The sequence below is a fragment of the Rhodamnia argentea genome, chromosome 3 (assembly GCF_020921035.1).
Source record: "Rhodamnia argentea isolate NSW1041297 chromosome 3, ASM2092103v1, whole genome shotgun sequence".
NCBI lineage: Eukaryota > Viridiplantae > Streptophyta > Magnoliopsida > Myrtales > Myrtaceae > Rhodamnia > Rhodamnia argentea.
This window is the reverse complement of record NC_063152.1, coordinates 3970736-3988256: the sequence shown is the minus strand read 5'-3', so window position 1 is coordinate 3988256 and position 17521 is coordinate 3970736. Positions and strand designations below refer to the sequence as shown.

General features: G+C 38.0%; 1 protein-coding gene across 1 annotated transcript; it reads left to right on the top strand.

Moving 5' to 3' along the window:
- Positions 1–1217: 1217 nt before the first annotated feature.
- LOC115728106 (putative MO25-like protein At5g47540) lies at positions 1218–6816 on the top strand. The gene is made up of 11 exons (XM_030658439.2): positions 1218–1656; positions 2202–2363; positions 2499–2617; positions 3250–3324; positions 4288–4381; positions 4905–4964; positions 5400–5468; positions 5792–5890; positions 6129–6173; positions 6262–6364; positions 6451–6816. The coding sequence occupies exons 1-11, from the start codon at positions 1537–1539 to the stop codon at positions 6525–6527; spliced, it is 1023 nt and encodes a 340-aa protein (XP_030514299.1). The 5' UTR covers positions 1218–1536; the 3' UTR covers positions 6528–6816.
- Positions 6817–17521: the final 10705 nt, after the last annotated feature.

Below are 17521 nucleotides of genomic sequence, written 5' to 3'. Positions count from 1 at the left end.
CGCCGAAAGACAAAGCCGTAGCAACAGATAGAGTTATCGGTGTGTGCTTATTACGTAAAACAAATTCAGTCATTGGCCGCCGATTATGGTATGAAAAAAAGCATAGATATGCTCTTTGAGCGTGTAACCCATAGTCTTATTCTGATGATTTCTCTTGTTATCTAGAGTTTGTTTTGTTTTGAAGTTGATTGAGATGTATTTTTGTTTGTAGTTGAATTGCTATATTTCTCTCTTGTATCTAAAGGAAGTGAATGAAATGAATTGTTACTTTTGATTAAAAAAAAAAGTTGGCACGATTGAAAAATTTATGACTAAATTAACAAATCATCAAAAAGTTTAGGACTAAATTGGCACAATTAAAATATCTATGACTAAATTGGCCCCTCCGTACAATAGGTTTATGGATTTTCGGACAAGTTTACCCCTCCCTTAAAATTTTGACTCCTCCCTCCATTCTAAGTTCTAGCTCCATCTTTGTGATCAGGCGCATGTTGAACCCACATGATTATGACCTTGATGAACCCGGTCGAATAGTTTTGAGGTCAACCACGAATCTCCATAATCTCCTCCATCAGATGTAACTCTTGCTTTCCGATGACAGTTTCATAAAATTTTATATGAACATGTGAGCACGAAACATCCGTTCCATGGTACTTATTACTATGAGATCCTAATGTTAATATGACATTAATCATTTCGAGCAACTCGCTTAATAAAAATACTTGTCGTGATATTTGGACACATTATATATTTTTTTGTTCCCGTCCTAACGCGTAATTTATGCATTTTTATTTTAATGAACGCATTTGCACACCAATGTAAAAAAAATATTCTTTTAATATCGGGGCACGAGATCTCTTTAATGCAAAGGAGTTATGATGCGAAAGGGATTTACTATTAGGATAAATGCATGATGTAAGAGTAGACAAGGGGAGGGCGGTGGGGAGAGCGACAAGTGTAACGGACTTGAGGTAGGACCCAATCGGTTTACCGTGCACACGTGACTACCGAATCGCTCCCCAAGCCCCGAACGGCCAACCGTTTCTGTGCGGGAACCAGCACGACGTGACGACCGTTGGATGAGACGACTTTTTTTTGTTTTATTGGGTGGCGCGGGGCGGGGTGGGGTGGGGCCCAACTTGAATCTATCTATCACGAGTCACTTCCGTAATAAACTGTGAACAAAACGAAAAATAAAATAAAAATTTAAATAAATAAACGGACTGCATGAAAATCAGAAGAAGATCACGTTATCTCTCTCTCTCTCCTCTCTGAATCCTATCTCCGCCATGACCGATCTGTTCTTCGCCAATTCCAGGCGCTCGAGCGGGAAACCCTAGCAGGGATTAGCAGGTGGAGCTGAAGGCGAAGGCGAAGGCGAAGGCGGAGCTCTTTCCATGGACAACTGCGCGGGAGGGTGCGAGAGTCGGTGATTCCCCGGTTGGCCCCCCGTCCGATCGAGCCGAGCCGAGGTTAACGGAGAGCTGCGCCTGATTTGGCAGGGAATCCCTATCCCCGAATCGGAGGTTCGGGAAGATGAAGGGGCTATTCAAGTCGAAGCCCCGGACCCCGGTCGACGTAGCTCGCCAGACGCGCGATCTCCTCATCTTCGCCGATATCCACGGCGATGGGCGCGAGGGCAAGCGCGAGGAGAAGGTCCGATTAGTTCTAATTTCATCCTTTTTCGGCTCGCATGATGTTGTCCGTTGTCCAGATTTTATTGTTTCTTGGATGTAATGACTGAATTGGACCGGGAGTTGGAAGAAACTGGAAATAGTTTTATTTGGGTGGTGATTGGTTTTTCGATGGAGGCAAAAAGTTGAATTTGAAAATTTCTGCAAAATCTCCGGAGTAGAAGTTTAATTCCGGTTTTCATCTATAGTTTGGCGCTTTTAGCTTATACTGCTTCATTAAGTATTCAAATATTTACGGGTTCTTCTTCTGAGGAATTCCGCACGGTTTGGCTGAAGAATCTCATCATTACTCAGTTATGTGGTTCCACTGAAATTTGATTACCATGTTGGGTTCAGGATGTAGATAGTTCTTTGATATCAAACTGGGCTCTTGTGAAGCTTGCCATAATAATTCTCTGGTAGTTTAGCATATTGATTTAGCATTTGACTATACAAGCCAGAGTTGTGCAATATTCTTTGCGGTCCGTCGAAATGACATCGATCGTACTGTTCTTTTTCCTCATGCAGATGGCAGATTTGTTTAAAAATATAAGGGAGATGAAGTCGATTCTCTACGGGAGTAGTGAAGCTGAGCCGGTAGCGGAAGCTTGTGCACAGTTGACTCAGGAATTTTTCAGAGAGAACACTCTTAGATTACTGATAATTTGTCTTCCAAAATTGAACTTAGAGGTTAGCTTATCTAAGAGTCTTCCTTTCAATTGGCTGGTTACACAAGACAATTTTTTTTCTACCTTTTAAGTGATTAGTAAGAAAGTCTTGGGGTGGCCTTTTTGTGTGTTTGATAAGCATCTACCTTTTCTTCAGGCTCGTAAGGATGCTACTCAAGTTGTTGCAAACTTACAAAGGCAACAAGTTCATTCGCGTTTGATCGCATCAGATTACCTTGAGGCGAATCTCGACCTTATGGATATTTTGATGGCAGGGTAAGTGGCCGTTTAAAGTATCTGGTGTGAATCAGACCTTATAACTTTGTGTCAACTATGCGACCATTTAAACTATGTCCTGCTTAGATTTTGGATCACCCCCTTGTTTCATTTTTCACTATTGATCTTTCTATTTTTCCTTCTTGTATTTTTGTTTGTCATTCTTTAGTTCACACTATTTCTTTCAAATAAGGGTTGAAGGTTTGTTGATTGCATTGTAAGACAATAACTTTTATTAAGCCCTTCAAAGAATGAAATACTGTTTGAAGTTACTGGTTGGCTTTTGCTGCAATTTCTTGTGTTTACTAGCATCTTTAGTGCAAGAACAATGGAGGAGAGACACCCAAGATTGGCCTGGTTGATAGAGTCCACCTTTCCCACTGGTATTATTGTTCATCAATTGCCTCCACTGTCTTGTTTAACCATTGGAGAAACATCAAAGAAAATTGGATAAAAAGCTTAAGAAAAATTATCTTTTAGATACAGAGGACTGATCTCTTACTTTCTACAATCAGTTTCTTGGTAAATTAAATATTTTGAAGCTGGTTTGAGTTTTCTTGCTAAATTGTACTGTTTGGTACTTCCTGCACTTTCTCAGCATCTTATAACTTGGCTAATGTCGTCTCTTGTAGTTATGAGGACACGGAAATGGCTTTACACTATGGGGCAATGCTGAGGGAGTGCATACGGCATCAGGTCGTTGCAAAGTGAGACAATAAACTAGGACTGTTCTTTTTTTTTTGTTGTCATTAATTTGATTGTTCTGATTTCCCGCGTTGTAAAATGTAGTATCAGGTTGTCGCATTGCTTTCATGTGGTCCTGTTGCTCTTTCAAGAAATTTGCCAATAATAATATGTGTTTGTAATCTGTAGATCTCTCTCTCTCTCTCTCTCTCTCTCTCTCTGCTTATTTTCTTTTTTAATTTCTTTTTGTCATTAGTTTTTCTTTTTAGGTTTTTGTTTGTCTAATTTTTATTTTTTAGTTAAATGGCCACTTTTTTTGTTGCATATTAGCGGATTGAGGTACTTTTGATATTCTTAATTTTATCACTACTATACCCTTGTGTTGTTTCCTATAATTCAGATAACAACATGGTTATATACTTAGTCAACTAAAAGTGAAGACCTGGGAAAAGTTGTACTGATATATCTGTCAAGGAACACTGCAGGACTAGTGCTTTTAAGATTGAGCATGCCCGAAAAATGTCTACAATGGGCATATGATATTGCTTGTTTAAGTGCTAGTATAATCATCATAACTAGTATATAACGTTCTGTATTTCCAATGAAACCTTTTGCATCATTGATTATCATATATGTGTTTGTATGAAGACATATCGACATTTCTGCTTTCCCAAGGACCCTTGTACATGATTACTGCTTGTTATATCACTGCATAATTTAGGAGTAAGGATAAGTATTTGTACTGAGGAAGTTCACATGAAAATGAAATCGTAAGTACTGTTTCAGTGTATCGAGCATAAGACTTTTTGCCCAGTTTGTCAAGAAATTTGGATGCTACAAAACATTCATGATTCATCAATGTGTGGCATCAGGGAACCTTAGGGAAACTAAGTTTGAGATATTATTATACTTTGAATTAAATTTTGGTGTACAGTTTACTTTGCATGGTGTTGGTCATAATTTGATGTCATTTACTCAATTTGTAGGTATGTGTTGGAATCACAGCACATGAAGAAATTTTTCGACTACATCCAACTCCCAAATTTTGACATTGCTGCAGATGCCGCTGCAACCTTTAAGGTCAAGTACAAACACTTTCTTGCACACATTACCCCCGCATGCACACCTAATAGTAGCAAACATTAGCCTGACATGAGAGTCATAAATCTAACTGGAGGATACTCGGTGGTTAAGATTGGTGTTCTGACCAGGGGATTCTCCCATTGTGAACAATGAGGGAGATGGAAGGTAAGTTAATTTGGTTTTTTTTCCTAACTTTTGGTAGCCTGGACATTGTGTTGGTTCTGTGACATTCGCTGCACATAGGCTTTCTATTTACATTATTAATCCATGGAATGTTCAATGCCACAACCTTTTGACACCACCATCTACCCAAAATATTACTTATAGGAGTCCTATGGCTCTGGCTCTTCTTTGGTGTAGAGTCTGTCAACAAGATTAACAGTATACACAGTTAATGAAGTTGCTAATCTCTTTTTGCAACTTACCAAACAGGAGAAAGAACAAATCATTTTTCGTCAATCATGTTTGACAAGTACGTATGCATTGGCGAATACCTCACACTATCTACATTTGGTTCCAGGAACTTTTGACGAGGCATAAATCTACTGTAGCTGACTTTCTTAACAAGAATTATGACTGGGTAAGCAGTATTTTTATGGCCAAGTTGTTCTTTGGGTGTGGCATGTGCATGAGCACATGAACACCAGATAACTGAAAAATAAAAATCCACGTTATTAGATGAAGTTATGCTGAACAGCCCACGGGATAATGACACAATGACAGTTCATTGTTCTAGGTCCTTGAAAACTTTTGCTTTGCAACATTGAGACTTGGTTGGGGAAGTAATCCACTTTGGAATTCTACTTCATATTGTCCAATTTCTTGTCTACATGATCAAGTGCAACTATTTGTGCAATCATTTCTTTTGCTTTTTCGTTGGCTGAAAAAACATTTGTCTTCTTGTTTCATTGCTCTTGCTTTCACAAATCTCACCTAATCGTAGAATTTTGCAATTTTCGAGTTCTTGATATTAGAACATTTGAAGTGATTGGCTCACCTTTATTTCTGTGGCTAGTTCTTTGAAGAGTATAACTCAAAGCTGTTGGAGTCAACCAACTACATCACCAGGCGACAAGCTGTGAAGGTAAAGCATCTATATATGGATTTTGCAAGCTTATACTCTGAAAGAGCCTGCGGATATACTCCCCACCCGGTCTTTTCTCCCCCCTGGAGCATGTTTTCGACCCAGAGATAGCGTGTTGGAGATGCTGTAGAATCACTAAGTTCCTTTTGATTTGAAACGCGAACCTAATGGAAACATGGGTAGGGATTTCAAAAAAAAATCTGGTTCCTGGAGTTTTCTGTGTACATTGCTATGAAGTTGCCATTATAGGTCCTTGAATCATCGACCTCTGTGATTATGGTGGACCCTAGTTTTATTCTGGCTTTTATTCTCCCTTGTGACAGCTTCTGGGAGATATGCTGCTTGATCGTTCAAATTCAGGGGTGATGATGCGTTATGTGAGTTCAAGGGATAATTTGAGGATTCTCATGAATCTTCTCAGGGTAATTGTTTATGTATATCAGTTGATAGTTTGTGTCTTTCTTTTCTCTCCTTTTTTAAATCTGAATCTCAGCGGACATAATGATGTCCACTTTGTCTTTAACCCTCATCTTAGAGTCTGTGAACTCATTGATTTAAGATGACTAAAGTTTTAGATTTTGGATTGTAAAGTTAATGGTTTCTTCTGCGTTCATGGCCATGAGAACTGAATCTACTGCATTAAATGCTACCCTTCTGCAGGAGTCAAGTAAGAGCATCCAGATAGAGGCATTCCATGTGTTCAAGGTATTATCTTCAGGGGCTCCTAAGAATGTGAATCTATACACTGTTGCTGCAACAGTTTTCTTATTCTAGATGCTTCTAACCTTTGCAGCTCTTTGCTGCCAATGAAAATAAACCTCCCGACATCGTCGGCATACTCATAGCAAACAGAAGCAAGCTTCTCCGCTTGTTTGCGGACTTTAAGTTTGATAAAGGTAGGAGAAAGTCATTCTCTCTTTCATAAATTCATGTTGGTACTGGCTGTGGACTTGAATAACATGCTTGGTTTTTTTTGCTGCAGCGGACGAACAGTTTGAGGCAGATAAAGCACAAATAGTCAGAGAAATAGCGGCGCTCGAACCCGGGGAAAGTGCATGAACAAGTCCGTTTTGTATTTTATGTCCATAAGTTTCTTCGTCGTCCTGGCAATTATATAACTGTGAATTATGAGAGGCTCTTCATCCTCTGTAAGGTAAGAGTTCCAGAATCTCGCCCCGTCCTTCAAGTAAATTAATACTTTCCATTTTCTCGCAAGCTATTCAGATGCTCGCGCTGTCTTTTCAGAATGCAAATTTTGTAACCTAATCAATCTTTGGAACAACTCGTGTAAGACACATCTGTATATCACTTGCGTGGTGCTTCTTTTCGCGCTTGACATTCTAAGCAATCGATATTTCCTTCTCCTGCATTTCCTCTCCTTGCTTTGTTAACGTCGAAAAGCGCAGCGAGGCCGGCTGGTTTGCAGCTCACAATCTTGTTACTGTCGGACCCCAGTTCTTGCGGTCGCTGCGACTTCCTGTGTTTCGCAACCATAGTAACAGTCCTTGTGATGTGTGCTTGTGGCAAGATTTGGAAAACAATTTTCGAATTAGAAAAATTAGTCTATGGTAATTGTTATTTGTCTAGTTATTTTCGTGAATGATGAAAATATATTTTATTTATTTATTTTTGTAAGCGATACGTGCAATTATTTTTCAGAAAATGTTGCCTAAATCCTGAATTATTCGTGAAGCAAATGCACCCTATGGAAATTTGGATGCCAGGGTGAAGTTTTCTTGCCGAGCTCCAACGAGGCTTTTTAAGCCCCCAAGCGTCCAAGTATGTCATGAATCTAGTATATATGCTATAAGGTCTGTTTGTCATATATATATATATATTCTCGGGAAGTCGGTTTTCGACTTTTTAATATTTGGATAATGGAAAACTAATTGATGTGTAGAAAACGTTTTTCATGAACTGAAAATAATAAGTTTAAATTGAGCAAAAATGAATTTCCTTTCTAATATGAAGGAAATTACTTTCTTGCTAATCGGAAAGAAATTACTTTCCTTATTTCATCAAACAAATGAAACATAATCACTTTTTTGAAGATGATTTTGGCGGAATATGTTTTCTTTAACCACAAAATTTACTCAAAAATGCAAAATCCCGCGGGATTTTCAAAAAATCCGAACTGTTGGCACTCTAAGAAGTTGGGTGTTGGTTGACTAATCTAATCGCAACCTTAGCAAAATCGGTTTCCCAGAGATTGAAAGTTATGACCCGTTTTTTTTTTTTTTTTTTTTTTTTTTTGGGCTCGAATTTGTGTTGAATCTTAACCGAACTTCCATTTGTTATTCTTAGAACAAATATTCCAAGATGAATCATGACCAACAGAAATACGTGCAAAGTATGACATCATAATGCGATACAAGTTAAGGCTGATTGATACTCGAGCACGACAATGAGTTTTCAATACATTCATCTTCCAAATCATGAATGCGAAAATGTTTGTCACCGCGGATGCATAGAGTGCACGAAATTGTCTTCGACTCGTTTTGACTCTTTCAAAGAGCCTGAAAATGACTGAGCAATCCGATTTATGACAATTGATTTATGCCTTTTTCTTGTTACACGACCCGCCAGAAGCAAACAATCGGGTCAGGTTGCAAAAGCCCAGATCGGAAATGGATCAAGCAATTGTTGGGCCTTAACGATAAAAAGTTATTTTTGACCTACAAAACAAAAAGATCCTGTGACTTTTATAAAGCGTAATGTGCTGTTTCGTTTCAATCATTTCATAAAGTTCATATAATGCGCAGGGATAGCTCTAGAATTTTTGTAAGTGGGGGCAAAATTTGATTGGCAATTATAAATAAAACGAGTGTAATTATTTTAATAGTTACAGTGACAGTCTTACAATATGCGTTACAGTTAAAATTATAATCTAGTGGATTTGTATGGCCTCGACGTAAGCGTGATTTAGGAATTATTTATTTATATGAGCTTATCGTTATGGGGGAAAATTATCAAAAAAATCCTAAATTTATTGGAATTGCAGAAATTCAGTCCTAAAGCCTCCTTTTTTTTTTTTTTTTTTGGCCAATTCAGTCATAAACCTTTTGTATTTGTGCCAATTGGATTCGTCCAACCAGTTTTGAAGTGGACAATCTTTAATATGGACCAGATAAACTAAATTGGCACAAATTTAAAAGATTTAGGACTGAATTGACAAAAAAAAAGGGGGTTTATAACTGAGTTGGCCCAATTGCAATAAGTTTATGATTTTTTTGATAATTTTTTCAAAGATTTATAATTGAATTGGAACCAATGCAATGAGTTTATAACTTCTGTAGTACTTTTCCCGAAAGTTAACACAACTTTTTCCTTTTAACGATTGTTTACTTTCGCGACGTGGGCGAGGGTTGCCATCTCGGCCAAGCGAGATATATTACAAAATCATAAAATTTGTCTAAATCAGTGCCAATTGTACCATGTAGGACGGCCGATACCTATGTAGTGATGTCCAGTTAAAATTGGTTGGATAAATTGAATTGGCACAAATACAAAATATTTGGAACTAAATTGGTGCCGGTGCTATAGGTTTATGATTTTTTTTATACTTTCCCCGATAACTTTCGGTTCCTTCGATGAACAATCTAATTCTTATGTTATGGATGTTACGGTCCAGAACCAAGCATTTGATGGAGACATAATGAATAATTGTTTTGACACTGGAGTATCATTTTCAAAATCAAAGGACTGAAAACATAATTTTGGAAGAAAGATCTTGGCGAGGAGGTACAACATTATTGACCGTGGGACGAGTATTGGAATTTCGGTCAATCAACGTCTAGTGGGCCCAAGACTCAAGAGCTTTACCTTACAAGTTGCAAGGGAACCACACACACTCTCTCTGCCTCTTGGTTCCTAGCAAAGAAACTAAATCAACACCTTGATCGGTTAATTGCTTCATCATGTCATTTGTAAAAAGAAAAGCTACAAAGGCCTATTATATTCAACACTGCAAAATCGAACACATTGTCCCTTACAAAACGAAGCGATTGAAGCGGACATACATGAATCGGGGAGTTGTTAGGAAATCGTATTCATCGGAAGGGCCTCGGTGGCCCTAACCCGAAGGGCATGTTGAGGGTGCCGACGGACCTGCCACCAAGGGAGGTTCTGGGTTTGCCACCGCACGCTCACTAGCTCGATTTCATTATACCATTTGTTTATTGGACTTAGGCTGCGGTCACAACTTGCTATGTCACGCTCCATTCGAGCCTCAAAGGTGTGACGGGGAATACTTCCTCAATTGCAATGACATGGAGCCGAGCGTGCTAGCACGAGATGAGTATTTGGCCAAGAAATAGTGGAATTTCAGCAAGAAATGGGTCGATTCGGCTCCAAAGGGCCGACGTAAAACCAAAATCTCCTTCATAAACCAAGCTTGAACTCCAAATATATTTGCTCTTCATTGGCATGTTCTTGGTTAATAGAGTGCCCATTCAACCATGGACGCTAAAAAAATTGACATTTTTGTTTGTTTCGCGAAAAATGAGTGATAATTATTTTTAAAATAATGATCGCTTGTAACTCTTACATAAATAAATAAACGAAAACTTTTTCATGGTCCATGAAAATATTTGGACATAGATTATTTTACATGAACTAATTACTTTAGGTGATAAAAGAGATCATTTTTAGGAAAAATATTTTCTTAAATCATTAATTTTTTACGAAAGAAACGGAGCCTTGGTAGAAAAGATACTTACCCAAAATCAGTAGTTAAAATTGTGCCGGCAAAGTCGAATTAATCAAAACGAGAAGACATTCATGTTTCTTTCGTTGGTTTCACCTAGAAAATAAGCTTACGGTTTCATCAGTCCACAAAGATAACTAATTTTTCCCCTATCCCTTCTAACTAGATGGAGATTTGCTCTCAAGAAGAGTACGCCCTTGAACAAGTCTATTCATTTTATCAATCGTAACAAATCAATTATATAACAAAAATATAAGTTCGTCAATCCTCCGAAAGAATGAGACTTATTTTTCTAATCAATCTATGTGGAAAACATTTACTATGGCTTTGTATTAAATTCATGATTATTATTTTCTCGAGCCTCTTCAAGTAGCGTCCACTCCTTGACCATCATATGTGCAATTATTTGAGTAGACTTCCGACTGAGAGCATTCGCGACTTTGTTTGCCTTTCCCGGATGATACAGAATCTCATAGTCGTAGTCCTTCAATAATTCCATCCAACGCCTCTGTCTCATATTCAATTCCTTCCGGGAGAACAAATACTTCAAACTCTTATGATCCATATAAATTTTCAAAATTTTCTCCGTATAAATAATGCGTCCATATTTTCAATGCAAACATAATTGCAGCAAGCTCCAGGATCATGCGTCGATAATTCAACTCATACGTCTTTAACTACCCCGACGTATATGCAACAACCCTTCCATGTTGTATTAAGATGCAACCAAGTCCCTTAGAAGACGCGTCACTATAAATTTCAAAACCTCCAAATCTTGAGGGTATCGTCAAAATTGGCGTCGTAGTCAACCTTCTTTTTAGTTCTTGGAAACTCTGCTCGCATTTTATTTTTCCATTAAAACTTCACATCTTTCCTTGTCAAGTGAGTCAATGGGGACGTGAAAATCCTTCTACGAATCTTCGATAATATCCAGCTAATCCCAAGAAACTCCGAATTTCCGTCACCATCCTTGGTCTCGGCCACTTATCATTGACTCGACCTTTGCGGGATCAACGGATATTCCTTCACCTGTTATCATGTGGCCTAAGAATACCACGCGATCCAACTAGAACTCGCACTTGCTAAATTTAACATACAATTTGTGCTCTCAAAGCATTTGAAGCACAAGTCTTAAATGTTGTTCATGGTCATCCGAGCTTTTCGAATACACCAGAATATCATCAATGAATACTATCACAAATTGATCAAAAAATGACTTAAATATTCTATTCATCGAGTCTATGAAAGCAGCTGGTGTGTTAGTCAAACCAAAAGGCATGACTAAGAACTCGTAGTGACCATATCGAGTTCAAAAAGTCGTTTTAGGAATATCTTCCTTCTTGATCCGCAATTGATGATACCCCGATCTTAAATCGATCTTGGAGAATATTGATGCTCCTTGAAGTTGATCAAACAAATCGTCGATCCTAGGCAACGGGTACTTATTCTTGATAGTCATTTGGTTTAATTGCCCGTAGTCAATACAAAGGCGTAACGATCCACCCTTCTTCTTCACAAATAACACCGGTGCACCCCAAGGTGATGCACTTGGTCAAATAAAAACTTTATCAAGTAATTCATGTAGTTGCACCTTTAACTCCTTTAACTCCGTTAGTGCCATCCTATAGGGAGCTTTGGAAATAGGTTCCGTTCCCGGAGCTAATTCAACTACGAACTCAATTTCACGCTCCGACGGTAACCCCGGTAATTCTTCCGGAAAGACATCAGGACACTCTCATACGATAGGGATCTTCAAGCTTTGCTTCCTCCTTCGACCGGTCCACTACAATTGCTAAGTAACCTTGGCAACCATCATCAAGAAGATGATTTGCCTCAAGTGCAGAAATAAGTGACATTGTCCATTTCCGAAGAATTCAAAATTAGGGTGATCCGAGGGATTAAACTGGATTATCTTTCTATAGTAATCCACATTGGCTCGTTTCTTACGAAGCCAATCCATTCCTATAATGATATCAAAGTCGTACATAGATAGTATGAACAAATCTGCCATTTGCTCTTGTCACCTATGGATATTTTACAGCCCTTACATATCAGAGTAGACAAAATTGCATCCTTTAGCGGTGTGGAAACACTAAGAGATACTTCAAGCGGTCTAGGTTTTACTCCGATTAGTTGTACGAATTGTGCATATATAAATGAATGCGTGGCACCCATATTAAACAATGCATAAGCATTATTGTCGCAGATCGAGATGATATCTGCTATGATTGTCTTGGAAGCCTCGGCTTCTTCCTACGTTACAACATAAACTCGACCTTGAGCTAGCGGCCTTCGGAAATTCCCTTGCTGCGGGGCTCGACTTTGCTGCCGTTGCGGTTGTTCCATTTGCTGTCGTTGCGCCATCATGGGACATTCTATGATCATATGAACTCGCTGTCGACATCCAAAGCAAACTCCGATCCCGGCTAAGCACGGTGCATTTCCATGTTATTTTCCACAAGTGCCACAAACACTATTTTGAGACTGCATTCGTACTCCTCGTTGATTGTTTCGTGCGAATCCAAATCCTCCAACATTGTTCATTTTCTTTGGGACAAATGGTCGTTTTCGCAAATGCATGGGCCTTTTATCATAACGAAAGTTAGATCGAAAGCCTTGAGGGTTAGGCTTTGCTTGAAAAGTCATCGTTCTTGATACTTCTGCCAAATCTTTCTCCACAAGTTGAGCATGCTCATACAGTTCATTATAATCCTTCAGGTTTAAAGGCACTAGTATGCTCCTTATATCCGGCCTTAAACCATCCCGAAAACTCTTTTCTTTGTCTTCCTTGTCTTCCACCAACTTTGGAGCAAACCTTGATAACTCCGCAAACTTCGCTTCATACTGGTCCACTGTTAAGCCATTTTGCTTCAGCTACATGAATTCCATCACCTTCTTGTCTCGGGCACAATCTGAAAATTATTTCCCAAAAAATGCCTTGACAAAACCACCCCAAGTCACTGTAGCATCAGCTAGGAACGCTGTCCCTTTAGATGCTCTCCACCGGTGGATGGCGTTTCCTTGAAGTTGAAACTCGACAAGAGCTACCTTATTCGCATCGTTGCATCCCAATAAAGTAAAAGTCTTCTCCATTCCATCAATCCATGATTCTGTTTCTTTACGATTTCCTACTCCAGCAAATCTTGGTGGTTTCAACTTCAGGAATTGCTCGATTAATCCTTGCAAATGGCGTCCACCATTCTCTGAATTAGAGGCAGCTTGCTTAAGTGCCTACCTTTCCATCAAGGTTCAAACATTTGCGACGGCCAGGAGAATTCCTTCCATTCGAGGATCCAACTCCGAATTTCCACTCGAGCTCATTTTCCCTATAAAGACTACAATTATCACTTAACTTGGTATATATCTAATAAGTAACAAATGTTACTTGCACCACACAAACAAAACAAGCACATGCATTTAGTGTCTTAAACACGCGGTCTACCTTATTACTTCAACTCCTAAGCGCACCTTATCACTCCATGGGTAAACCTGCTCCGATACCAAAACAGATTGTGATGCCCCCAGAACGTCACGCACTCCATGTGTCATCTCTATTTATATTTGCATGCGGAAGTGTAGTAAGATTTTTCAATTCGCATCATTATCCCCGACACGCGTTCACATGAGTTTACGAAATACATATGCATCATTTATGTTGTACCACTAGTTTACCAAATGTACCACTATCTCCTCTACTTCACTCCTCCATTGTCAAAAATCTAGTTGTGTAAACGTCGGTTAACAACGATGGATCGATAACTTCACCCGGCGATAGGCCATCATTGCCGAACCCTAAAGGACCATCAAAACCTCTAATCGGTCCTACTAACTCACCCTCGACATTAAAATACCAGGCAACGTAGAGATGAGGAACCCATTCCGCAAGTCCTATGTCAATCCATACGTGAGAGGTACACTTAGTATACACTATGGCTTGTTTGGGAATAAAAACATCTTCATAGATATATATTCTACATGCACCGCGGCTCCAAACAGAGGTGGCCAATATCCATCCTACAAATCTGAAAAATAATGAGGTGAGCCGAAACCCAATAAATGAAATCTCTAAGCCTAAGGTAGGTGATCCTCTTACCACTCAGCCTGGGATTCACAATCATAAGTATTCAAAGTAAAATATATGAATGTATGAACATTTGCATGATGCTCTTCCATAATGACATATTATAATATTGTGTATATGATGCAGGCCAATTTCACGTTATGTCACAATGCACCAATATCACCTAGTGTCTTATTCACGCAATTAAATGTATTTGTGTGAACATGCATCTTATTATTTATTACTTCATCTTTCATCTCGAAACTCTCGGGACTTCTTGATACACTGGGCATCTCAACTCCAAGGCATCTCGCAACATCCGCCCACAAGGCATCCTAACACACGGGGCATCGCAATTCCGTGGCATCGTCATCACCATCACTTGGACGACGGAACATAGTCTTTTACTTAATTATCGTGCAGGGATATGCTTATGAAATGCTCTAATTCAACATTTTCACATCATGTTTCTCAAATCATCATGCATAAGTATGTTCATGCATCACTTTGTTAAGTATATGCATTTTCATACATCGCTTCGGCAACCTCAAGAAATGAGCACTTCAAGAGCTACAACTCAATCCTTCATGAACTAATTTTTTTTAATCGTTATATTATTTTAATCAGCAACTCCCTATTCGCCGACACCAAAGCAGACGATCAGTAACACCCACAACAATCATCACGTTCATCAAATCAGCAACCTTAAATTAAATTAAATTAAATTATATTATATTATATTATTTAAATTATTTTAATATAATATTTTTATTTTTTATTTTAACAATCAGACCCGTAGTCGGCAATACCAATAGTATAACCAATAACATCACGGAGAATCAGCACTTCCCTTTATTCTGTAACTTCTTTTTTTTTTGTATATAAATATATTATTATCTTATAATAATAATAATAATAATAATAAATAAATAAATAAATAAATAAATAAATAAATAAACTGCCTTGGTCAACTTAGTTGACCGACGGGCTCCCTGATCAGTCAGCGACGAAATCTAGTGACTCAAATCAGTCGGTAACTCATCATCATTTTCATTTTTTTAAAACTAAAATAGTACTTTATTATTATTATCATATTATTATAATACTAATAGTAATGCCCAAGGTAACTTCATGTTCAGTCAACACTGTTGACTTTCGGATATCCCACAGATTCGGTAACTCTATTTTGTCGGTAACTTTTTTCTCTCTCTCTCTCTCTTTTTATTTAGCTAAAAGTTACTTATTATATTACTATATTACATTATCATCAGCAACACACACTTCGGTAACTTCACAGAAATGGGGTCGGTGAATAGAGTTGATCTTCGGTAACATTTCACCGAATTGGTGACTTCGTTTAACACTGATTTTTTTTTTTTCTTCCTTTTCATCCTACATAATTCCGATTCTCATAGAAAAATAATCCAACACCCATTTTAACAAATCAAAACATAACAATTTAGTGCGTTAACTTTACTTATCATATCTTCTTCTTCTTCTTCTTTTATGTTTGCCATCGTGTAACTTAAACCAGCAAACAACAAACAACCAAGTCCAGAGCACCGAGTAGATCATTATAATTTAACTCTTAGAGTTTTCACTTACTTTGAAAATAACTTGAGCCAAAAACCAAATCTTTAGTTTCCTTCAAATCAAACAAAATCGAAAATCAACGTATGCTTTATTTCAAAAAGGACAAAAACTCTTCAATAGAAAGTGATAAGAACCAATAATATATCTCGTCCGAAATCGAACGACGATGGCAGAAACTTTTAATAACACAATCATGGGACCTTCATTTTATTCACGGAATTAAAAGCGAGAGATGAAAGAGGGTGTATGAAAGTGAACGAGTGCGGTGAATGGAGTGGGACCTCTGCCTTTTAAAGGAAGTCTCTTGCCCATTTGGCAAGTATAAAAAATGAAGGAAACTCAACCATAATTAAAGGAATTAATTGTCTTGGAGTTAAAATGATGATTGCAATAGCAGGTGGTCCAATAGAATTGATTCAAGTGGCCTCTAAGTTTGTAGGTTGGGCATGTGGCTTCATTTCATTTGCTACAAGATGGGGTATTTTGATGAATGCAGGAAGGAATGGTTCTCCGTTGGCCAAGTTTTGGGATGAATCATTATGTGCATTTATGTACTAAGGCCAAATTTGTTAAGGCAATGAGTGACCTCATCTCTTCCAAACTTCATAGGCAAGCTAAGGGATGAAGTATTCACCGGGTAGCAAAAGAACGATCATTACGTAAACAAGAAATTGGTGTCTGTTTCAGACATAGATACGTTAGAAAAAATATTTTAAACCTATCAAAATGTTTTGCAAAATTTACCGAACGTAGATAAATATATTCAGTAAATTTAAAATCTTCTACTTATTTAATACGGAAACTCGGAGCGTATCAATCTCTATTAACAATTAACGTAGTACTATGTATTTCGTCACCACTCCATAAAATCAATACAAAAACGAATATCGATCAATCAAACACATTTCTTGAGAATTTTGGACAAGGAAATATATTTCGCGACACCGCTAAACTACGCAAATCACCCAACTTAAATTTTCACGTGTGACAAATATCATCTATGAATTTCTACATAACATAATGTAACGTAGGAATTTTCAGGATGTCACAACGCCAGCCTTGGCTCATTGTGCAAATCGTGTGACGGCCATCCTCGGCCCGTCCCTGACCTTGTGGTGGTCAGTGCTCATCAATTGGCCACCGGATTGTTCTTGAATTCCTCCGGTGTTCGCTACTTGTGATTAATCAAAGGTAGGATTATAATCAGGGTAAGTTTTATTACATTGTAGTTAGCTAATTCTAGACGATCATCCGAAGTAAGTAAAGTCGATCATAGTATAAAATCTATTTCCGTTTTTTTATCTATGATCGACCAAGGCTAGGATATGATAGAATAAAGCTATATATGCTTAGAATAGTCGAATTAGCAAAATCAATTGCATGTTTACGACTTTATTCAATTCTGGCCGTGTGATTATTGATAGAGCATTAGGTCCTATTTTGATGTTATTTTGTCAAATGATGATAATAGGATAGAGATTATATGATTAGAATTTGATGTGTGATGTCTTGTGCATGTTTAGATGTATGTTAGGATTTTCAACCAAAAAAAAAAGATGTATGATAGGATGAATGAAGTTTGAAGTTGCCGGAAATGCTTTGAAGATTGAAGAACAAAGTTGAATGTGTCTTGCATGTGCTGGAAATTGATTCCTAGATGCTTCGGATTACTTAATTTGAAGTTAGAATGTGTTT

What these genes read in the sequence shown, in the direction of transcription:
- LOC115728106 (XM_030658439.2), top strand. Translation starts at nt 1,537, where the DNA reads ATGAAGGGGCTATTCAAGTCGAAGCCCCGGACCCCGGTCGACGTAGCT. An exon ending in AGGGCAAGCGCGAGGAGAAG is followed by an intron (nt 1,657 to 2,201) that starts GTCCGATTAGTT and finishes TTCCTCATGCAG; the next exon opens with ATGGCAGATTTGTTTAAAAA. An exon ending in CCAGGCGACAAGCTGTGAAG is followed by an intron (nt 5,469 to 5,791) that starts GTAAAGCATCTA and finishes CCCTTGTGACAG; the next exon opens with CTTCTGGGAGATATGCTGCT.